Here is a 25,532-nt window from a genome sequence, read left to right on the forward strand (position 1 = left end):
AACCTCTCCGAGCGGATAGTAGCCTCTTCCTGATCCCGGCAAATCCGAAAACCAATGCAGCAGAAACAAGATGCTTATCAGAGAAAATTTCAAACAGAAGAAACTGAATATCAGGATGTCGTCTCCATAAGTCTGAAATAAATAATTTGTCTTTTAAACACATGATGCATAACAGTATACTGAATCAGAACAGCGATAGGTTCAACTGCACACGCAATGCCTGCGGTCGGAGTCATACGTATCCATATTATGAGCTATGAGTTTCGTTGTTACCACCAAACGGAGCAATGTTCCAGATGCAATGAAAATGTAATGAGTCTAACATACCATAGGTGAATATGGAGGACTCGTCACCTCGTCTGACCTTCCGATTATTTTGTCGGCCTCACGAAGAATTAAAAATGATGACAAATTCCAATTCATTCCTTTCAAGGACAATTGGATGCACCTTACTCACTTGGCAGCATTTCCCAGCAGTAATCCTTTAGTTATTATGGAATTGTGAAAATACTGGGCTGAGGATGGTTTTCGTCGCATTTAGCAGGAGCAGGTAAATAACAAGAAATGGAAGGCCGCCTCACCTCCAACATGATGTACGTATAGAGAGGGACGACAGATGTGATCAGCATGAGCGTCCAGAAGACGAACAGGACACCGGATGTGAACACTCCTCTAACTCGGTCTAACTGGATGAGAGCAACTGCCAACATCTGGCAACAGAACGAGAAATGTACTGGAGAGAGAAGTCATTGTTTGATTGGCAAGTTGATGAGACAGTATTGAAGTCAATGTTTGGTTGGCTCGTTGGTCCGTCAGTATTGAAGTCATTGTTTGGTTGGCAAGTTCATGAGTCAGTATTGAAGTCAGTGTTTGGTTGGCATGTTGGTCAGTCAGTATTGGATACAGTGTTTGGTTAGAACGTTGGTCAGTCAGTATTGAAGTTATTGTTTGGTTGGCATGTTGGTAAGTCAGTGCTGAATTCATTGTTTGATTGGCAAATTGCTGAGTCGGTACTGAACTCCTTGTTTGGATGGCAAGTTGATGGGTTAGTGTTGAAATCAAGACACAACACAACAAAGCCAGTAACGTGAAACCACCGTGAGACTACCTTTGCTAGTTTACTCTGAAATCTCGGTACCCTGATAGTGTAGTAGCACTGAGATACTACCATGATCATGATACTACCATACCAGATACCTAGCTTGGTGTAAAGTTCCACGAACCCGAAAAGCACCCGGTTAACTCAGGTTAAATTGCAAATACGCGTGTATGATGTTTTGCCCACTTTCAGCAACAGTCTAGCAATATGACGATGGGGACACCAAAATCGTCTTCACGTAGTATATAAATGTGGAGACTGAACCTAGGTCTTCGGGGTGTCGAGCGAACACGTTAAACCACTGCCCAAACATACAACAAGACTAAATGTCATTTAGAATAATACTGAAAAAGTTTACTTACAAACGTGAGTACCTCCACCAAGTGACCTGTAAACCTGGCCCACGGAACTATTAGCCCATTGGCTTCCAGTCCCGCCAGGTGGGACATATCCAGAATACCGAGCATGATTAAAGACATACAGCATAGCTGAAATAGAAAAAGTACATACGTGTTAATACGTGTTAATACGTGTTAATACTACCACATGAGTAAGAGTATACTTAGAGTATAAGCGTATACCTTCTGGCACGCCGTTACACAGAGCCGACCAGTTCCAATCGCCAAGATAAAACGGGCTGGAACGTCTTTTGTACCTTATAAGTATTGCAGTTTTAAACAAATATTGAATGTTCAATTATCATCATATTCATATAGTCATTTTAAAATACATATTCATATTTAAAATACAAATACCTTTTCTTAGTATTTACATATATGTTGTTATTCATTTGTAATTTTGTAAAGCTCTGTGAATTCCTGTCAAGGGAATAATGTATTGGGTCTGACATCTGCCTACATCCCAGCTGGGTTAACGTGCTTGGTTCCTCAACAAAGATCAGACTCAGCCTTTGCAGAAAAACAGAAAACTTGGCTGATCAATCACCACACACTTCCAGTTCCATCTCCTGCATGTTTTACCATGGATCATACACCTGCTTCTCTCTTGTCTATCGATACTATAATGAAGAAGCTCATGCTTATCTGTTAGAACTGTTGGGGACGTTGAAGTTTCAGCAACACAACAGATGCATATTATATTTTCTTAAATTAAAAAAAGAAAACAAATGTATATAGTATCGTGTCAGCCGTAACAGTGATTAATGGCCACGAACTCTGATTGCACGTTTGTTGGGTTCATATCTGACAAAATACTGTCCGCTGAGGCATCACACCCTGAAGGCCAGCTAGACACTCACTGTTTTGATGAGGTTCAGGGCACTGAAAGGAAGTTTTGGCGTCTTGGGTCTGGAGACGGTGTAAGGTATATAGACAACAGCGACCATCCACAGGAAGGCACAGGGCGCCCAGATTAGAAGTGTAGACCGGAAACATGACGTCAGTTCCGGCCACGTGTTGTTTTGCAGCAGGGTCTGATTCTGAAATCAGTGTTCAACTATGATCAAGTATGTTAAGAGTGCCAGAGCATGTGGGGTGTGCAATTTTGGGGATCAGCAATTATGAACATTAACGATCCTACACTACTTAAGGTTTACTTGAAAGAATAGAAAATGATTAATTACTTGGCTGATATATAGATGCAATATAATCTGTTCAGGCAATCTAATCTATTCAGTAGTGAAGCGAATGTATTCTATTTCAAGGGAACTTGCGAATTCATCCTTTTCTGGTGACAAACATTTGTAATAAACAACAGAAACCCTGACAAGTCAGTTATTACGTTATAACTATCAAACTTCCAGCAATAACACGGGGGTAAGATAAGCAAAACATTATATAAAACAGCACATTCTAGCTTTTCATAATGGTCACATATATGAGTGACTTAAAAGAAGATGGATGTTATCCCGTTATCTTGCAAAATATTCTCTCTATTGGTGAAATGCCACACATCAACATACCGTGATCACTTCGTTAAATATCTAAGAAAGATATGACGTTTCCACTGTAAAGTGGTCGATATGTGTGTGCGATACTGAATATTTGATTGATTTAATGGTATTTAATTGGTAACGCATTCATAATGCTTAGCAATACATATGAAGGAACCAGTGGCGTAGCGTAGTGGTTTAAGCGGTAGCGCGTCACACCAAAGGCCCAGGTTCAGTTCCCCACATGGATACAATGTGAGACGTGCTGGTGTGACCACTTATTTTGAATCATACTGTTCATTTCTCCATGGGGTAGTGGAAAAGAGATGTATCTGAACATCTCACTGTTTAAGTGATCAAGGTTTGTTAATTAATGTTGCTTCCAAAACTTGCAATTCCGAGTATATTTTCTTCAGTTATGTTCTTGTATGAACTTCCCGAAAGTTTGGGTATTTTGTCGTTACTTCAAAATTCAAGAACTTGAAATTTCGAGTTTTTTTACAGATGCCAATAATAAGGACAATTTAATTTGAGCAACCAAAACACAAAGATACCATCGTATTAAGAGAAAACATAATTTCAGTTTTGAAGTAACAAGAACTTATTCGATATTTCTAGACAATACTGAGTACATTGAATTACCAAAAGACTAATCAAAGCAACGAGAAATTCCTCTTGAAAATGTGTTTTCTAAGAGAATGGCACCATAAGACTCATACACATGTAGTTCTATTTTGATTTGATCGGTTCAACACTTCTCTGTACACAGTCGACATCTCTGTACACAGTTTACAAGACGTTACTTCTTAAAAGAGCTGAAGCCGTGACTGTCTAAAGCCGTGACTATCTAAAGCCGTGACTGTCTAAAGCCGTGACTGTCTAAAGCCGTGACTGTCTAAAGCCGTAACTGTCTAAAGCCGTGACTGTCTAAAGCCGTGACTGTCTAAAGCTGTGACTGTCTAAAGCCGTGACTGTCTAAAGCTGTGACTGTCTAAAGCCGTGACTGTCTAAAGCTGTGACTGTCTAAAGCCGTGACTGTCTAAAGCCGTAACTGTCTAAAGCCGTAACTGTCTAAAGCCGTGACTGTCTAAAGCCGTGACTGTCTATAGCCGTGACTGTCTAAAGCTGTGACTGTCTAAAGCCGTGACTGTCTAAAGCTGTGACTGTCTAAAGCTGTGACTGTCTAAAGCCGTGACTGTCTAAAGCTGTGACTGTCTAAAGCCGTGACTGTCTAAAGCTGTGACTGTCTAAAGCCGTGACTGTCTAAAGCTGTGACTGTCTAAAGCTGTGACTGTCTAAAGCTGTGACTGTCTAAAGCTGTGACTGTCTAAAGTTCACACTGTCTAAAGCCGTGACTGTCTAAAGCTGTGACTGTCTAAAGCCGTGACTGTCTAAAGCTGTGACTGTCTAAAGTCGTGACTGTCTAAAGCTGTGACTGTCTAAAGCTGTGACTGTCTAAAGTTCACACTGTCTAAAGCTGTGACTGTCTAAAGCCGTGACTGTCTAAAGCTGTGACTGTCTAAAGCCGTGACTGTCTAAAGCTGTGACTGTCTAAAGCCGTAACTATCTACAGCTGTGACTGTCTAAAGCCGTGACTGTCTAAAGCCGTGACTGTCTATAGCCGTGACTGTCTAAAGCTGTGACTGTCTAAAGCCGTGACTGTCTAAAGCTGTGACTGTCTAAAGCCGTGACTGTCTAAAGCCGTGACTGTCTAAAGCCGTGACTGTCTAAAGCTGTGACCGTCTAAAGCTGTGACTGTCTAAAGCCGTGACTGTCTAAAGCTGTGACTGTCTAAAGCCGTGACTGTCTAAAGCCGTGACTGTCTAAAGCCGTGACTATCTAAAGCCGTGACTGTCTAAAGCTGTGACTGTCTAAAGTTCAGACTGTCTAAAGCCGTGACTGTCTAAAGCCGTGACTGTCTAAAGCTGTGACCGTCTAAAGCTGTGACTGTCTAAAGCTGTGACTGTCTAAAGCTGTGACTGTCTAAAGCTGTGACTGTCTAAAGCCGTGACTGTCTAAAGCCGTGACTGTCTAAAGCTGTGACTGTCTAAAGCCGTGACTGTCTAAAGCCGTGACTGTCTAAAGCCGTAACTGTCTAAAGCCGTGACTGTCTAAAGCCGTGACTGTCTAAAGCTGTGACTGTCTAAAGCCGTGACTGTCTAAAGCCGTGACTGTCTAAAGCCGTAACTGTCTAAAGCCGTGATTACTTTCATACAACGGTCAAAACACTGCATGATGTCGATGTGTCGCTACAGATGAATCAAATGCAGGCACTTGCCGTGGGACCTTACCAACTGCACTTGATGAACCATTGCCCTCAAAAAGCAGACTCTCAACTCTTGTTAAGTATCTTCCATGTATCCTCCATGGTTCAATTGGTTTCTTTAGGAGTGTCCGCTCGTAGAGCGAGTGAGTGAGTATAGTTTTACACCGCAGTCAGCAATATTCCAGCTATAGGGCGGCGGTCTCTAAATAATCGAGTCTGGACCAGACAATCCAGTGATCAACTGCATGAGCATCGATCTGAGCAACTGGGAACCGATGACATGTGTCAATCAAGTCAGCGAGTCTGACCACCCGATCCCGTTAGTCGCCTCTTACGGCAAGCATAGTTACCTTTTATGATACGCGTGGATTGCTGAAGGCCTATTCTATTCCAAACATTTACGGATCTCCGCTCGTGGAGCACCAAACAACGGCTTCATTAGTTTTATAAGCGGAACATTAGCGGTGTTCGCAACCGAAGCCCCTCAAATACTTTCGCAGCTCTGTAAACTTTAGATGAAAAAACATATCTATCCAAAATTTACATAGTTCATCCTTACCTCACGTGATATTATTTCTGTGTAGTTTGATGCAAAACCAAGTCATACCCCAGATACTCGTTTACTTAATATCGATCGATTATCGGTAAATATTGGAGACGCAACTTTGACCAAAAAATCAAAACAATGTCTGAAAGGAATGAATATATTTCTTTTTATTGGTGATTAGTGACATATTTTTGCATAATCATTAATATAAATATAACAAAACAGAGTTCTGCACATATTTAGGAGTTCTTACGTTCTGCGCTGTGAACAAATAAAGGTACAGAATAAAGTCCTAAAACTGCACATTGTATGTCTTTGAGAACTAAATTAAAACTGAATCAAAACGCATTTCTAAAACAATCAGTATATGTTAACGATATCATTATTTTCGTATCAATAATAAAATATAGTTTTTCCAATCAATTTCTTCCGAATACCGATCATTTTAGCTGGACAACGGATGGACATCGGTGTTTGACAAGGCATTTACCCCAGTTATGCAACCCGGAACAGATAGACACACGCACGCACGCACGCACGCACGCACGCACGCACGCACGCACGCACGCACACCACACACATTATATTAATGTGCCTGTAGTAACAGTGTCATTAGAGGATAAGACTGTCACAATGGGCATTCACGTGATCATACTTTCCAGATCACGTGACCATCCGTTCATTTACATGCCGTATGAATCGGAATGTCGTAAATCGTGTAAACGTCACGCTTACTTTGCGTACATCATTACATGAATATACATTGCAGAATTAATGTCATATGTCAAGAAACCAACCCTCTGAGCTGTAACCAGTCCCTGATAAAAGAATATTAAAATTCTTGTTTGCTATTTAAGTTGGTATATACTCATGACCAAAATAATAGAAACAACGTTCAGAAAATCCATGGACGAGAATATCATTCATCTTTGTTTCTTTTTAAAATGCAGTCATGCGTGTCTAGATGCATCATGACAGATCATGTCAGTCATGTGTAATTTAGAAAGGTGCAGGCGCATGGATGTCAACTTACTTGTTGGAATAAGAATGAACGTCGTTTTCCTCATTTTCAACAAGTTGACGTCCACGGTATTCTTTTTTCTCATCTCTATATCGTTTCTAAATGCCATTGGCAGATTTCGTGTGTAGTAATACAGTAAGTTTACAACGTTGGTCACATATTTTATTTATAGGAGGTTCCCGTTTCGTTAATATCCCGCATAAGGAATAAACTTGGTATTAAGCGAGCCCTGGTACAAAGATCATGCGTAACGTATGTTCCAAATACATAAAACTGTTTCTATAAGTATCATTCAACTACGGTTTAATTTTACGCTACTAATTGAGAGTGAAAGTGTAATATTTCGCCCTCGGGTGAAAACATATTGGCCCGCAGGTATCATGTCCTCACACAGCCTCACAGTTATGCAAATTAATGTCAAACACTGAACTATTCAAACGCAAAGAGGAGTACGGAAATATATATCATAGATGGATAAAAGTAGCATCACTTCATTGCAGACGTTTTACTGCGTAATAGAAAAGAAGAAAATAATATTTGTGAGGAAATACACCTTCCTATGACATATGCATGTCACACAGACATTTAAAATGACGCTACCATCATGGGAAATATATGGAGAATATAAAATACAAATCTATTGCTGGAAGACACAATATAAAATATGAATAAAAAAGTCACTAAAACGTCAGATTTAAACTATTGCTCTTTCCTTTCTCTTCAGACTGAATCAATACCATAAGAAGAAAGTTTTGGTGATGCTTGAAAGTTCCTCGGAGAGAAATCAGTTTCTGTCATTTTAACCATACAGAGCCATAAAAACATCTTGTCAGGCAGTCTGTTGTCTTGTTGAAAAGGTAATCTCTGCAATCCCATGTTGTTTTGTTTAGTGTTTTTTTTAAATTTATTTTATTAACGCCTCTAAATAGTGGCAGCCTGGTCCAAACAAACAAATGATCAACAGCATGCGCATTGTTCTACATATTTGGGATACGATGACCAACCAAGTCAGCGAGTCTGAACATCTGAACCTGTTGGTCGATTCTCACAACAGACATGGGAGACCAGTTCTAACCTGTATCTTCTGAGGTCCAATAAAATGTAAATGCAAAGTCAATACAAATATCCTCAGCAGACTAAATGACCTCGAAACATGCACCCTTCGCCTACTCAGCAGGCATTAAGTGATTGTGGAACTTGTAATTCATCAAGGAAGTGTATCTGTAAATTATATTGTTTCTGACCAATGCACATGCAAACTATAAAAACGCTAGATTCCTATTTGCTTTTAAATTATGAACAAACAAAGGGAAAATAATTGCAAACACAGAAGGTGGAGTGGCCTCGGTAAGTACAATACACTGTATGAAGCATCTGCAGGTATTTTAGGTATGTGTCAACGCTTGACTTACCCAGAAAGGACCGCCACAGAATTGTTCAAACGAGCCCATATCCCAGTATAATCACACACAGCACACCTTCATCTTGTCTTGCGTGAAGCCGATCCCCTCACTGTAAAAGTCGAGTCTGCAGCCGGTGAGGCATTGAGTGTTACATGGCACTCTATTTTGACCCCGCTGTAAACATCATGGCTACATACGTATGTGTATGCTTAAACCATATAACAGTAACAGCCTCCAATTGAATATAACTTTCACAAGTAGCTCTTCCGTACCTGGTGTGTGAGTATATATACTGAGGGAAACAATATGGAATGACATTAAAGCATAAGTGCCCTTTAATGTTTCCCAAGGTTTCTTCACAAGCTTTGTGTCGCATAGCTTTTGAGAAAAAAAATGGAAAAAAATAGAGGAACACTTATTTCCTTCCCTCGGTGAATATCTGTACATCAATCAGTTCGTATATAGGTTTATTTAATTACATGCTTCTTCCTTCTTTCATCTGTCCATTTATTCATTCATTTGTTTAGGAACCAATTGATATCCTTATTATGAACTAATTTCATTATTTGCAGATTTCTCAATTTACATGAAGATATTCACTGTTTTTGTGTGTTTCCATCGCAACGTAGCTATTAAGTTCGTCGTTAATGCTATTATTTTTTTGTAATCGGACGTTTTCTAAGGCATGGTGTACAGGTTGTAGAGCATGACGTTAGAGCGTGCAGTTTACAGCATCATGAAGCGTGTGACTGCCTCAGTGTAGACGTGAAGGTACAGGTTATAAACTGGAACGACAGTTACGAAAGACAGCGAATCTTTTGATGCATTATGTTGAGGCTGACACACGTGGGGATATAAACCAGGCTGCCTGACAGAGTTTCCTTTTTACTACCTCAATTCATTTAGCGGAGGTGAAGGATTCTCTACAATACATTGAGAATGAAGAGAGGTTTTCAGAGCAAATGTAACAATTGAACCCCAACATTGAAAATCAGCACTTTTCGTGTAAATATGAATTTTTATATTTTGATCGAGAAGTTTCAGATCACAAAAGCAACCTTTAAATGATACATCTCCACGGAAACTATTTGGTTGTGAAAATACTATCTATTGTATAAAAAAACATATAAAGTCTGCTAGGACTCAAAGTCAGTGATCATTGGTCCAGTATTCTTTAATATCAGGGATCTACTGATATTGTCAAAAGTTTACATGCTTTTCAACACCAACATAACATGCATTAAAACACCATTCATTTGCATATTTAAACATCCAGACAGCTTCCCTGCAGCGCATTTAACAACGGCTGTCGATAACACATTCCAGTTGTAGTTGGCTTTGTCTCTCACTAGTACCCGTGAAAGTCTGGGTTAGAATTCTTCTTCAGTCACCCGTGCTTGCAAGAGGCGACTAACGGGATTGGGTGGTTAGGGTCGCTGACTTCGTTGATGCATGTCATCGGTTCCCAGTTGCGAGGATCGATGATCATGCTGTTGATCACTGGAATGTCTCGTCTCGACTATTTATAGACCTCCGCCATGTAGCTGGAATATTGCTGATTGCGACCTAAAACCAAACTCACTCTCCAAATGGTACACTATTGAATCACTTGGCCATAACGGCCTCAGTCACACTGCCAGAAAACCAGAAAACGTGCTGTGTGTGGCGTTAAACCACAGACATGTGACAGCAAGGGAAAGCAATACATCGACATTACCCTTAATGTCATCCATGAAAGAGTGTTGACTCTCATGATATTAATATATACATCGAATTTGTTGAACGGGAACTGCACGTGTAAGCAAAGAACAGGAACAACTGATAAGTCTAATATTTTTGTATACATTAGCAAGTACTTAACGGTATTATTGACCACAGATTTGAATATTTGACATTACCTGTCAATCAGATACTGACTCGCAGCCCTTCCAGCATAGAAGCAAACATTGTGACACTAAATATGTACATGTTTCAAACAAATATTACATGTGTATACTGATATCTTTCCCTACGATTACAGTGTATCAGTGGTTTGGTGTTCATATGGTAGAGTGGAAAGAGAGTACTGTCGAATTCAGTCAAAGTTAAACTTGTTGTCACGGAAACCGAAAAAAATAAATTAGATGCTGGGTCGAAACACCAAAAGACACATCTTGGATGATGTTTGATATGTGTACCAAGTTTGATGAAGCTAGCATGCAAAGTGTAGGAGATATGCTCCGCACAAGATGACATTCTCATGGTCACAGCTTAAGTCATGTTCCTTTGGAAATTGCAAAAACTAAAATTTATATCTGGATCTTACCCCACAAGGAACGTCTAAGGATCATGCTTGACATGTGTACCAAGGTTGGTCAAGCTATCACGAATACGATTCTGACAAAGTATGGCGTACGAACGGACGGACTAAACTCGTTTCTATATCCCCCGCAAGTTCGTTGTTGCGGGGGGATAATAATATAGTGCAGATTCAGCGTTATATATCTATTCATAGTTCTAAGGTATATTTTAAGACTTATGGGTGGTATCGGTAAGGGAAGCTTACAGTGTTCGGGACCGCCTGGTGTCTTCACTAATTCCGCTGATTCATCCGTATAAGTATTACAACTTGTTTTCTCTGTACACCGAACACAAGTCACAGAGGCACACAATATTTCAGGTAGAGTTGAAGCTGGTACTAAGTTTTAGAATAGAAGATAAGAACCATGCTGCACACTTTTTTTATCACACTATTAAAAATTACTTTGGTGGGACATTTCGTCTTTATGTGGAGCTCCTTTTACGTTTGATTTTATTTCACTTTGCACTATGAAATTCTCGTTTGCATGGTTTTGAAGATTTATGATATTGTACCTAATAACACCTGAACATTCATCAAAGAGATCGTATGGACACATATTGTCCGGGTTAATGAGTGCGTTGGTCGTTTATAGTGTCCTTTTACAACATGAATTACACTGGCTTCATTGTCTGAAGTAGGGTTTGGATTCGAACCCACACCTTCTGTGAGACGACCAAATGTGTAAACACAGCTACCACCCATTGACTGATAAATCACAAAAAAACACATGTAAATGTTATTTGTAGAATTGATAAAAACGTTTAAAGGGAGTATTTACCCAGCAGAGTTTTTGCTGGGATTAATCAGGTTCTGGACGAACTGTGTGTGTCGTATCAACACACCAAACATCAACAGCTGATGTACCAATTAACACTTATGATCATTGCAAGAGATATATCAAACCGCAAACTATATATATAGATGTATAGTAGATGTATGACAATACGAGACGTATTGTGACAGCATGGAACGATACGATTCGATGAATATCACGATGTGCTGTCAATAGTTATGTTCTTTCTAAAAGTATATTTTGATAGCATGTAACATTGTAAATTTTGACATAACTGTGAATTTCTAGTAAAAAGTATCGATATATGTATTGACAGATAAAGTATCACGAGAATACAAACTTGGTATAAGTATGTTCCGAAAGAATTCTACACGTCAGTGTCATTTATTCTGAATAACGCCAATCAGGAGCACCATGTAGACACAATTCTAATGTTTTGGGGAACCCATTCGGTTTGTCGGGAAATGAACTTGCTCAACACAACAGCTTTTCTGATCTGGGGTCAAAGATTGTTTTTGGTGTCCATTCTGTGTCAGCTGCATGACAAGTTTCGGTTTTCCTTTGAAAGATCATGACACGCAAAGGATAGAAAATACTCTAAAAAATAAACACATAAAGATGTTTTATTTTTTTTAAAAATATTCACATTTTGATTTTCAGCACAACCTTACAATGATTAAATGTCAATAACTGTCCAAACAGAAATCCATTTGCATGCATGCACACAATCGAACAAGACAACATTGTTGTGTCAAATCTTTCATCACATTTAATGTTTGTTTCTTTAAGGGACAATGGGTGGTTATGAAAAAAACTGTATGACGCCGGCGGGACTAATCCTGGACCAGCCAATCCAGTGATGGGTAGTCTGAGCAACGAGCCGTATTGGTAGGATGAGGCACGATCCTTGCCACCAAGCAGAGGGTGGAGACAAACCAGGAATGTGTTGTTGATGCATTTGAAATTATATATTATGACAGATCACTTATATACACAGAGAACAAAGTGTCAGTAACATCCGTTGTATATGTCCTCATGTCCCGATCTTAAACATATTACATTGACCTCACTTTGAAAAAGTTGTACGTAACATCTTTCTCCAAATTTCACATAACCAAAATGAAGATATTTCGAAGTGGCCCAGTAAATATTGCAATCAGTGATGCATTTCCAAATATGCCACTCGATAACCGATTATCGAAATGTAACATCCATGGGAAACAGGTTATCAAAATGGTAACTGCACAGGAAAAATGTTATAAAAATGGTCACTAAGTAGCAAATAGATTATCAGAATGGTTACTAGTAGGAAATAGATTGTCAAAATGGTTGTTAGTAAGAAACGGGTTATCAAAAATAGAAACTATAAAGTAAATAGGTTATCAAAATGGTTACTACATAAAAATAGGTTATCAAAAGAGTTTGTAGTAGGAAACAGGTTATCAAAATAGAAACTATAAAGTAAACAGGTTATCAAAATGGTTACTATGTAGAAAACAGATTATCAAGATGGTTGCCAGTAGGACATAGGTTATCACAAATGGAAACTAGAAAGTAGACAGGTCATCAAAATGATTACTGCATAGAAAACATGATATCGAAATGGCTACAACATAGAAAACAGGTTATTAGTCAAGTCGTGTCACAGCATGTCTGCCAGAACATTGACATCCACCTTGATGAACCCCATGAGCAAGCATTCCTGTTGAGACAACCACCTTGATGAACTCCAGGAGCAAGCATTGCTGTTGAGACAACCACCTTGATGAACCCCATGAGCAAGCATTCCTGTTGAGACAACCACCTTGATGAACCCCATGAGCAAGCATTCCTGTTGAGACAACCACCTTGATGAACCCCATGAGCAAGCATTCCTGTTGAGACAACCACCTTGATGAACCCCATGAGCAAGCATTCCTGTTGAGACAACCACCTTGATGAACTCCAGGAGCAAGCATTGCTGTTGAGACAACCACCTTGATGAACCCCATGAGCAAGCATTCCTGTTGAGACAACCACCTTGATGAACTCCAGGAGCAAGCATTCCTGTTGAGACAACCACCTTGATGAACCCCATGAGCAAGCATTCCTGTTGAGACAACCACCTTGATGAACTCCAGGAGCAAGCATTCCTGTTGAGACATCCACCTTGATGAACCCCATGAGCAAGCATTCCTGTTGAGACAACCACCTTGATGAACTCCAGGAGCAAGCATTGCTGTTGACGAATGTAGAAATATAATGAGGTACTAGACATGGTAACCATAGGTCTCTCGCTTGGCGGAGAGACGCGCGCTTTAGACGATGTCATTTATACGTAGATGACGGTGTTGTTGTAGTGCTTCCAGCCACGAATAATCTCATACAGCCTGTCCCCAGGGGATTCTGATGGAGAGCTTATGTCGCGACGCCCCAACAACGTGTACGAAGGTGTCAGTTCGCCGTATCGGACGCCGTGTGAAAGCAACACCACCAGGGCGTCAAAGGCAGCTTTGCTTGGCTCCCGGTCATTGAACTTGCCAATGAAAGCGATTCCTGTAACAATGAGAAATTCTACTAAAAATTCATAGATTGTAATTTGACATCAACATGTTCAATATCAACAGACTCCCGCATGTACGGGGAATAGTTTCAAGAAACATTTGCAAAGTATTATACATTTCGTTGTATTTAGCATCTTCCCAAACCACATCTTCCTGAGTTGGTCCCTTCACCATAGATAAACCCCCGTTTTCTTTCACATTAATACAGAATGAAAGAAGATTCAACATTATATAAAAACTGAGAGACGAAATAAACTTTACACGTAATTTCATTACCAATGGGTAACTGAAAATAATTCTACATGCAAACAAAAAATGGCGTTTTGTCAACTATTTTACTTTTGGTTTGACACGTTTAAACTTACAAAACAGACTATACTAAATTACCTACGACATGTGTTTGAAAACGCATATCATGTTTGTCTAAGCAAAAACACATTTTAAAACATGGATGTAGATGCAATATGATTTTTCATCCTGTGGTCAGTAAACTGTATATCTGTATAACTGCTTACACAAAATTACCCAGTCATGGAATCCTTTCTACAGCCCGGAATCTATGATACTAAAACATAAGCTGAACAATCTAACGCAAGTTCTTTTTTAAATATAAATTTGATTTAAAGGAAAACGACTTACGCTCGTTTGACCTCAATTTGGAATAATTATAACTTACTCTGTCAAGACGACATATCTCAACATCAGGTCATGTACACGTCTTTCTCGAGAGGGCGGTACCCGTCTCGGATTCATAAAACATACTTTGTCTTGACAACGCATTAACTTTTATGAATTATATTCACCTGGTTGGTCCACTGCTGTACAACATGGCGTTAAATATCGTAACGAAGTATATTCTATCTGTAATTCATATGTAACAGCCCGCGTTCTGCCTTTCGTTAACAGAGATATTCAATTCATGATATTTTACAATAATGACATTTCTATGGACAGCAAATTCGTTTTATTTAGTGAATGCGACGAATCGGTTTATATTCCCGTAGCGTTGCCAATCAAGGACGACACGTAGTCGCTTGTTTGATGAACCTCTCATAAGCGTGTTGTCAGATGAAAAGGTCCAGTATCAAGGTCAACGCTATTGTCGCTCCGCTTCTCGATGGTCGTCTCTTTGTCTCTGAAGGGTTGCCTATGAATATGTATGTGTACATCTGTACTGGCAGTAGGCTTGGCAGTACGACTTTTTGAGTGAGTGAGTGAGTTCAGTTATCCGTCGCTTGTAGCAACATTTCAGCAATACCACGGCTTCAAACTTTGTTTGGAATCGAACCCGGGTCTTCGGCATGACGAGCCTGAGTGTTAATCCCATTTGTCGTTTCCTTTGTTTTGATATCGGTTGAATATTACCGTAGCGGCATAAAATCATATTCACTCACTCCTAGAAGAAACTGGGGAAGAATTCTTGTTATCCTCCCACAAAGGCCAATTTGTGTCAAGGATTTGGTGTTTGTATCAAATTGTGGATATGTCAACAATTGAAGCAATGTGAAAAACAGAAAATCGTGAAAAAACAAATATAACAAAAATAACATTCATTCTAAGGAATATTAGATGAAATATTAAAATTCCCATTTGGGATAAGATAGACTGCACTCGACAGCACCACGTCCATTAACGCTGAAAATTGTTTATGGCAGATAGCCTGTAAGAATTCATAGTTCGTGGGTTAATACCACGGCAAGTACATCCTAAGAATCGATCTCTACGGTAACTCTAAAAAACTCAGTATCACAGTAGGCAGCCAGCATATCATTCGTATCGCCATTTCTTTCATATTTTGGGTGTTTATCGGTAATAAAATGTCGTTAATAACACAACAACAATTTTGCTCTAATGACATCTGTTTTCTCCATAGTCAACTCAGTCCTGAAGCTTCAACAAAATGTCCCTGTTGTACTTACCGACAGATACTTTGTTGTAGCCGACCGTATGACTCCCCACGGCGCCCCAGCCACGTCCCTCGTACACGTTGCCGTCATCACCGATGGCGAAGTTGTAACCGATGTCGGACCAACCTGTAAAACAACATGAGACTTGATGTACACATGGAGGTGACTTCAGTTTCGTGTTCCACAATAGAGAAACACGCGCTGGTCCCCGTTAGGCGACAGTTTTCAGGAAATGAAAGGTCACGAATTTTAGTAACGGTCCCAAACATCAAGCCAATCGTTAGTAATGAAGGAGAGATCCCAATGAGATTCCTTTGTTTGATTGGTCAGTTATGGACGCACGTGTAGAATGTCCCAATCTTGTTACTACGAATGGACGCAAGTGTAGAATGTACCAAGTATGTTATTACGACTGGACGCACGTGTAGAATGTTCCAAGTATGTTACTACGAATGGACGCACGTGTAAAATGTTCCAAGTATGTTACTACGAATAGACGCACGTGTAGAATGTTCCAAGTATGTTACTACGAATAGACGCACGTGTAGAATGTTCCAAGTATGTTACTACTAACTTGAAAGTAAATGGCCGGTGAGTTCCTTTTTGACTTGTCGCTTGATTTCAGTTTATTGTTAATTTCACTTGATTAGTGAATGGTGACTGATGATTTGCGTGAGTTTTTTAGTCTAAGAGATTAAAGACTTTTGGTCGATTGTTTGGAAGTGTTTGGTTTGATTGGAATTTTCATTGGAAGTGTGGAAAGTGTGGCAGTGGCAGTATGGGACAGCGAAAGGACCCGAGTCGGAGTGAGGGTGATGTGTGGCGTTGCTCAAATAAAATCTTAAATAAATCTTAATGCAATCTTAAATTGTAGAAATGCGTGATTCTTGTTTGTATCTTTTTCCAGTCCATTAGTGGAATTGACACTTTTTGGGTTTATCATGTAAAAGAGAATTTTGTGAAAGTGCTGTTGCACACTTTGGTTGACTGGTTTAATTATTGTGGTGGTGCGTGTACATTTGTGATGGAAGAGGAGAATGAGATGATAGCTGGGCCACTGATTGCAGTGGAGATCGATGAGGGTAAGTTTGGGAAACGCAAGTTTCACGAGGAAGGCGAGAGGATTGTGTGTGGGTGTTTGGGGATATCCAGAAAGAAAGTAACAAGATGTTTTGGGAAGTTGAGAAGCGTGATGCTGATGCCCTTTTGAGTCTGCTGAGAAAGTGAATGCGACCGGGATCGGTAATTCATTCTGATTGTTGGAAGGCGTAGGCAAGACTGAATGAGATGGGATTTGAACACGTGATAGTGAATCATGGTAAGAAATGTATGAATGCAGAGAATGGTGCAAGCACTAAAAAAGCTGAGAGGAGTGAAAGCGTCCCTGCCCAGGTATGGAACTACGAAAGGATTTTTGGTGAGTTATTTTGTGGAGTACATTGTGAGGAGATATATTTATGTTGTTCTGATGATCCTTTTCTTACATTTTCCCACTTTTATCCGGTGTCGAGAAACATAAGACTAGAGAAGATTATCGATTAGTATCCAAGGGTAAATTAACGGGCCCAAACCAACCCAAAACAGCGAAATCTTATTCGCTGGCTTGAACAAAAATGGCGTCAGGGTAAATGCTCGCTTCGATGTAATTAGACTTCTGCGCATGTCTGGTTCACGGGTTCAAACTGACACCAGGTGCCAGATTCTAACAATACCTGGGACCTGCGATTATATCTATGAGTTACCTCCCTTTATAGACAGTGTTTACCTACCTCGTTCATCCATGTGAAAGTTCTGGTAGCACTGCATCAGTCGCACGCACTCTTGCCTATAGCTACACTCCGATGAGGCTCCATGGTGAATAATGACATACTGGGGAATTGACGTCAGTCTGTCTACACCCGACCCGGCAAGCCGTGCCCCCCATACAGCACGTGCCAGGAAGGCAGGACAATCGGGCACCAGCACTGAAGACGCGTCTTCTGTTGAATGCAGATAGTTATCTTGGGCCAACTCAATCTGTCAGAAAATAAAAGTCGAACGGAAAAACTTAAAAGTCATCAAAATTTTGATGCCATAAAAGTACGCTTTCTAGCTAATATGATATGATTACGTCACTGTGTTGTTCAAATGTACGTCTTCATGTTGTATTAACGTTGCTGTTTATTAAACTTGTGAGTGACTGTTAGCTTCGGGAATTGGTTTTACACCTTGTACACATATGTGTGGCATCGAACCCTGGTCTTCGGCTTGAAGAGTGAACACTTCAACCCCCGTGCTACCCCAGCAATATCACGGCGGGGGGAATACCAGATAGCACTGTGCCCATTTGGAATCGAACATGGATCTTCGGCGTGACGAGCCAAGTCACCTGTCTAACTGACACACCGACGTAATATAGTGTTACACTATATCGTATACACACGTACCTTACTCCCTACTTGGATTGGTGTACGCATTCCGTCACTGCCATCATGCATCACAACTTCCTGGTTAGCGGCCAAGGTCGTCAAGGGGACGCTACTCTCAACAAGAGACTCAGAGGCGTCAGTATTCACACAGGATCTGTCAAATGAATCTGCAAAGAACAGAACTGCGAATGAATGTGGAGTTCCGTTCCGATGTGACATGAAATTGATTCGTTCATGTCTCGTTCAAAATGATCGCAATTTTCTTGCAATGTGACTGCTCGGCGATTTTCAGCAATATGCAGTCGCCACAGAAAAGCAAATGCGGGCACATTCATTCATTTCAACTCCCATTTCATGTCTAAACAACCTTATATAATGTTTAGAGAGTACGCCAAAATGACAACTAAGTTCATCTTAAGAGTAGTTTGTTTTGAGCATTTGGAAAACAAATATACAGCGAGTGACTGGACCTAAAGGACAGTTCGTTACATCACTTAGTTCGTTATAAACGTGTTCGTTATAAACATGGTTGTCTGTATTAATGTGAGTCAATCTACAAAACGCTTTTTCCGTTCTTCCGGTCAAACTGGAAACGTTACATGCAAGAAACCAGATGAATATGTATCCATAATGATACTCTGTGTCACCCTACCGTCTCCATCCTGATGGTCGTCATGGTAACGACGTTTTCTTCCCATGCATCCTCCATCACTCGGGAGGCCTCGTTTTGGATCTTGCTGGCTGTCGGGGTCATGGGAAGGTTTCGGGATACTTGGTGCCCGTGGATCTCTCGCATCCCAGTCTTTACGCGAAACTGTTCTAGGACATTCCATTATATGTGTCTGCGACGTGTCACCCGTCACGTGGGCTGGCAAAGACAATATTTTCGAATTAATTTCCCGGTTGTTTCAAATTACGTCCAGACCTATTTGTACATCAAGACTAATTGAGGTGTAGAATTTTTCGCTTGCCTCGTGACAGCAGCATCCCGTGTGTCGCCACCTTGTTTTACAAAACCAAGTGTTCATCTGTCCAGTGTTTACCTTTGATATGACTGGTTTTAACCTTTTGCGAGTGGACAGAATTTAGGTTCATGACAAAAATCTGAACTGAATCATGGAGTAAGTAAAATTACTCGTAAACCATTTGCGCACATTTCGGCAATGGAGTAGCCTGGTCGTTACACGGAAGACTCGAGTTTTCTCGCAATGTGTGAAACCATTTTCTTATGTTATGATATTGCTGGAATATTGCTACGTGCGGGGTAAAACAATAGTCACTCACTGACCACACTGAAAGATGTGTCTGTCCATTTTCTCATGTGGTAAAAGTAATTATGCTAATAAAATGTACAAAATATGCCGTTTTGAATATTTGATGCGATCCATAGAGTACGTAAGTGAGTGAGTGTGGTTTTACGTTGCTTCTATTAATATTCAAGCAATATCACCAGATACCAGAAATGGGCTTCACACAATGAACCCATGTGGGGAATCGAACTCGGGTGTTCAGTGTGACGTGCATGCGCTGTAAACCCTAAAGTATAGATTTGAAGGGTTTTCTTTTGACGACACTCCCTCAGACTGAAGTACCTAAACGCCAGCTCACAAAGTCAGCAATCTATCCCACACTTCCACCTTGGCTTGGGTACTTCACTACTGTACCCGTACTCGATGTAAACGAGTGCAGACAGTAAAGCCCTTTGGTTTACTTTTTTGTTTACAATGTCCATAAACATCATGTGTTCGCCAATTTCCGGTTTTATTGAGTATATGAGGCACGGGAATGCATTTGGAACCGACGACGTCAGCCGGAGGTTTCAGATGAAATGTTCCCATTTGTCAAATGGAAAGTGGGCACTATTTAGGAATACACTTTCTCAGGGCGTGTTCTGTAATTGTTCATTTTGATCTGTATGGGTACCAGAGATGGTTGGATGGTTGAGCAGCTGTAAATTACCTGCACAGTTCCTATGGAAGGAGACCTGTCCCGTCTTCAACCAGCCCATCTGAAACAGGAAACCTTTAAATCAAAGAAGCACTGTGTGAGGCGCCAGAGCAAGTAAGACGGACGTGAGAAGATGACGGGTGAACTGAGTTGATTCTAGTAGAAATCGGAACACGCATGTCCAGTATACCAGAAAACTCAGCATACAGAGGGCGATACAGGTTTTGGGTGTTTTTAAGAAAGGGAGTAGGGAGGAGGTTCAGGTCATTTTAAACCCGCTTCCACACGACACTTCCAACCACAATTTAATAAACGTAGACAAAAGAGGCGTTCTTACCTGCTGGTATATGACATTTCAGCTTAAAATGTTCTCTGTCATGTCTACCCATGTCTTATCTCGATACGTAGCGCTCCAATACACGAACGCTCTATAGGCCGCAATGGAGGACATCTTTGTCGCACTTTCGCGCACCCGTTACGATTACTGAGGGGTGTTGGGGTAGTCAAGTGGTTAAAGCGTCCGCTTGTCACGCCGAACACCCGGGTTCGATTACCCACATGGGTACAATGTGTGAAGCCCATTTCTGGTATCCTCCGTCGTGATATTGTTGAAATATTGCTAAAAGCGAGGTAAAACTAACCTTCTCGTTCACTCAGATCGTGCAAGTATGAAACTCAAAAGTATGACACATATATTACCTGAAATCACCGTTTTTCGCACACGATCCTATATTTATGGCAAGCCTTTAGCACGCTATTTTAAGAGCGAAAACTGGCGATTGGGTTGAAAGCCAAATGACAGCCAATCATCTCCCACTTAAAGTGACATTTAAATGACCTTGTGCTTCCAACATGTAAGCATTTACATAACTGAAAATATCATGACACAGTGAGGATTGCCATGAGGGTTCGATTTTTCAAACAGATTATTTAAAATTTGAAAATAACACTTTATTATGTCTTCGTCTCGAAAGAGTTAAATAGTGAGAAAAAAATAACGTTTGTCCGCAACCAGCAACACACCCTAAAAGATAAATATAACATAACAGGTTTGTTTGCCAAACGTCTTCGATATGCCAGGATAACCTGACTACTAACTGGACCAACGATGACCTTGACCATGTCCCAGCAAAATATATAGTACATAGTACTGAGCAGCCACTGACCTTGTTGTTGACCTTGACCTGCACCCAGGTCCCGGCGCTGGAGTTGTACGACTTCCCCTGCAGAGTCACACACTGACCAGAGGTCAAGGTCGTTATTGAAGCACCTCGGCTTCTATAGGTAGTTTGTACGTCGATGTTGGCATTCGCGCATACACACTCGAAGGGTTCTGAAAGAGACATATTTAGTATGAAACGGCTGTGTGAGTGATAACTGATAATTTTCTGACGCTATACCCAGTAGTATTGCGGTGGTCTGTATATAACTGAGTCAGGCCAGACAATCAGGTGATTGATATAATGAGCAGCTATATAGATACCTAGGATACGACAAAGAAATCCTGTCCACCCTATCCAGATAGTCACCTACTTCGACAAGAATGGGTTGTTAACTGTTACCCGAATTTTCACTGGTTAACAGCAGATTGGTTGGTTTTAAAGCTGCAATATTCCAGGTATATGTTGGTGGCCTGTGAATAATCGAGACTGGGCCAGACAATCCAGTGATCAACAACATGAGCATCGATTTACGCAAATGGGACACGCTGACATGTGTCAATCAAGTCAGCGAATCTGACTCCCGATCCCGTCAGTTGTCTCTTACGACTAGCTACATGTCAGTTCTTAATATATAGCACATGAAGCACTGGAGACAGGACGATGTATATGATTAAACCCAAAGGTATTTATATCTTCGACGTCTTCTTTATGATTATGTTTTCTATTATTTTGGATTTTGAGGCGACGATCTGTGCGGAGGATCTTCATCGCGCTCCACTGCAATTTTTTCCAGTAGCTTACTCACCATTGCACCTCTTTATATATATGTCGAATGCCAATAACCAGGCGCTCTGAAAATTGAAAAAGAATTGTTTTCAAAATTGGAGCAAGTACAAATGTTACTACTGGTAACTTCCCGGAAGACAGACCTCCCACAGGACAGACCGCTTGCAATTGCAGCAACACATTTCATGGTTGGTTGCATAAGGCTTAATTAAGCTTTACCCTCGATAATAATGGTATGTGCTATGTGCCCTGATGAAATACCTCAACATTAGGTTTAGAAAGGGTTAAATGAACCCTGAAAATATTTTTACTATTTTTAGCATTATTAATCTTTAAAAAAAGGTGTCAAAAAGTTATTTTGTGCGTTCATATATTTCGAAAAAGCTTTCGATAATGTATGGAGAACTGGAATGCGGATCAAATTACTAAATTATGACATAACTGGTAAATATTTTCGTGTTATCCAGTCTATGTGTAACGGTATAAAATCATCTGTAGCATGTAAATGACAAGCATCCGAATATATCAAATGTCTTACAGGTGTAAGACAGGGAGTGAATGTATCTCCTCTACTTTTTTATATTAAAATGACACTGAACAATGTTTGACCTGGAGTTGTTTTTGACAATGAAGAACCATGTATGCACTTGCATTTATATGTATACGTTATGCTGACGTCACTGTCATATTGGTAGCATGTAAAGATTATTAAAATTGACTTACTGTATGTGGTTAATCACGGAAAGCTTAATGATGTAATTTATCTATCGCCTGCCAGCTGAAGTTATTTAATGCTATTTAGATCCAATCTTAACACACATGGAGCTGAAATATGGGCTTTGAAAATGTGAGTATTACTGGAAACGAGCATTTAAGAAAAGTACTCCATCTTCAATAAATTGTCATCCAAAAACTTTGCTTTTATTATACTCTTATATACTTTTATAGTAACTGTGAGTCAGCTCAGTAACTACTACTACTACTGCTACTACTGCTGCTGCTGCTGCTGCTGCTGCTGCTACTACTACTACAACTAATATTACTACTACAACTGCTACTACAATTACTACAACTACCACTACAACTATCACTACTAATGCTACTGATAATAATGCCCCACACAATCGCTCTTCAATGCTTTAATCTAAATATTTTTATTCGATGAATAATTCAGTAATGAAATCAGCCTTAATTTTAACTGACCCAGCAGTTTTTTACTCACAGTTCTGTGATAGGACACTTGAACATAGATCCGGCCGTCATTGAGAGCTCCCTGAACCCCGCGGTACGGGAGGCACCACGGGGAACTCAGCGTGCCGAAGCTATCATCGGCACTTTCCGTGTAGTTCCTCACGATAGCTGTGTCCACTGATGCGCATGCGCACTGACTGGTGGGAGGTGTGTACCCAAGGGTTGACGTTACCAAGGCAACAGAAATTAGCGTACACAACATCTGGAAAGGTGATTTATTTGAACATCAAACAATCGAGGATAAAGGTCCATGTAACAGGCTTTGAAAATTTACGAGGGGCGTTCAAAAAGTAGTCAGCCTCAATTAGAAAATAATACAAATTTAATCTTGATTACGCCACTTTTGTCAATATTAAAGCGTTGTCACGACAGGACACTAGCAATCTCCTTCATGTACTGTGCCTATGTTGGGAATCGAACCCGCGTGTTCGATTTGACGAGCAAATGCTTTAACCACTAGGCTACCCCACCGCCTCCTGGTCTTAAGAAACCCATGCTTGTCGTAAGAGGCGACTTAGAGGATCGTATACACTTTTAAATCGTTGTTCATACTGGATTGTCTGGTCCAGATTATTTACAGACCGAGACCACATAGATGGATATTGCTGAATGCAGCGTTAACCAGCTCACCAAGTAAACGAGCATTTCAGCCACCGATGAGTCACAAGTTATTTATAGACAAGGGCTTTCCCAAACGATATTCCGCTCAGCTGTTCAAGCATAGCCGAACTGCGCTGCTGACGGTTCGCTAGTGAGATGTACATGTATTAATGGAAACACGCCTTCTTCAAAACAACACAACTGGGCGTTAGATCTCATGCTTTCCAATACAAACAAACATCATTAGAATCCATGACGAAATTAAGAGGACAGTGTCAAGCACAGCACTGACTCGTACAACAATACCTACCTTCTCTCGTAGCTGGCGACTGTGAACTGACTACGACTGGTGCTCTGTCGCATGACGTGGCAATTATTGCGCCTTGGATTATGTTACTTTGGGGTTTCCAGAAAAGATTAGTTTCGTTTTTGAAAACTACTATTTCTCAGAAATAGAATTGTTTAATAGTGTATTCTAGCATGAATAATGCTGGTGAAGCAATATCACATAATAGAGCGATATGTCTACATTTTCTAGCACTGATTCGACCCGCTCTAAAGAAATGAATACACCCTCACTACGAGTGTGCTGGAACTACAGACAAAGGACTTAATTATAATTAGGCACCCCTGTATTTTGTTTCCAAAACATACATAAAACCTTTTGAGGTGAATACGGTGACAAAACATCAGTTTTCCTCATCCGTACGATTCTTTGACTCATAAAAAAACGACAAAGTGATTGAAAGCCATGTTTATTTTGTGATGACAATTGCTCATTTAAAAAAAAACCACTTATTTGTATGCAAAACCATGCCTGTACAACTATAGCAATGTGATGTTTAAAGTTGAATTTATAGACGACTGTGAACCTTCAAAATGTCTTTTTGCGCGTCATACACGAGTCAATGTCACTACCCAGTCTAACCTCAATGAGACTGCCGGGATCAATTACCGACAAGTGAACTGACATGAGCTGGTCTTGTTGAACGCAACGGATGACTGCGTCGAGGGTGATGTGGCACAAACCGTATTTCCTCTAGCGGACGTCAAGGGGATGCCAAATTTGAATGATAGAGAGCAGCAGGGAGACGATGTATTCCTTTGTATATCCCATGTACCGATCTTCTCTCTCATGATGTTTTTTCATCAAAAATAGGTGTTTCATATCGTTCTAATTCAAATTTACAATGAAATATAATACAGTAAACAACGTTTATAATGAACTCGCATGTAACGAACTGACGGATGTAACGAACTGTCCTTTTCAGACCCGACCGTTTGCTGTATACTTTAGTCGGAATGGATTTCGTCTCACTAAAGTACAATATAACAATAAGTAAAGCATTTATTAGGACTGGTTTTTGACCTTTCATTAAGTCGTTTTTTCCCTTTTTATCTTTTTTGTGGTGCGTCATTTATTGTCTTTTATTGGCATTGACAGTTTGCAAAACATCGATGAATCGCTGTATCCATTTCAAAAATAAACGCTTGACCAAGTAAGCCTGAAGATGAATGTTCATATCCAAACTTCTCTTTATATATGGCCAGTGGAGATGGCAGATA

At 40.2% G+C, this 25,532-nt stretch overlaps 2 protein-coding genes across 3 annotated transcripts in view; both read right to left on the minus strand.

Annotated features, from left to right (window-relative positions):
• Positions 1 to 8,403, minus strand: part of LOC137288169 (multidrug resistance-associated protein 1-like) — a 37,242-nt gene extending 28,839 nt beyond the window's left edge. The window contains exons 1-5 of the mRNA XM_067820603.1: positions 8,237 to 8,403; positions 2,358 to 2,537; positions 1,462 to 1,587; positions 582 to 710; positions 4 to 132 (exon numbers count right to left, since the gene is read on the minus strand). Coding sequence (XP_067676704.1) covers positions 4 to 132; positions 582 to 710; positions 1,462 to 1,587; positions 2,358 to 2,537; positions 8,237 to 8,275 — 603 coding nt within the window. The 5' untranslated portion in view covers positions 8,276 to 8,403. The remainder of the gene's footprint in view (positions 1 to 3; positions 133 to 581; positions 711 to 1,461; positions 1,588 to 2,357; positions 2,538 to 8,236) is intronic.
• Positions 8,404 to 11,966: 3,563 nt separating this feature from the next.
• On the minus strand, positions 11,967 to 24,347 carry LOC137288177 (uncharacterized). 2 transcript variants are annotated; one of them, XR_010957061.1, is made up of 11 exons: positions 24,277 to 24,347; positions 23,338 to 23,568; positions 22,135 to 22,180; positions 21,333 to 21,499; positions 20,179 to 20,227; positions 18,872 to 19,087; positions 18,238 to 18,386; positions 17,581 to 17,827; positions 15,824 to 15,937; positions 13,510 to 13,896; positions 11,967 to 13,079 (listed from the first exon to the last, which is right to left on the minus strand). XR_010957061.1 is itself a non-coding variant. In XM_067820618.1 (10 exons), exons 2-10 carry the CDS (start codon positions 23,566 to 23,568, stop codon positions 13,673 to 13,675), a joined length of 1,443 nt encoding a protein of 480 aa, XP_067676719.1. In that variant the 5' UTR covers positions 24,277 to 24,347; the 3' UTR covers positions 11,967 to 13,672. The 2 variants fall into 2 exon arrangements, 1 of the variants encoding a protein (XP_067676719.1); XM_067820618.1 differs by having other exon boundaries at positions 11,967 to 13,896.
• Positions 24,348 to 25,532: the final 1,185 nt, after the last annotated feature.

This window comes from Haliotis asinina, chromosome 1, assembly GCF_037392515.1.
Source record: "Haliotis asinina isolate JCU_RB_2024 chromosome 1, JCU_Hal_asi_v2, whole genome shotgun sequence".
NCBI classification, from domain to species: Eukaryota; Metazoa; Mollusca; class Gastropoda; order Lepetellida; family Haliotidae; genus Haliotis; species Haliotis asinina.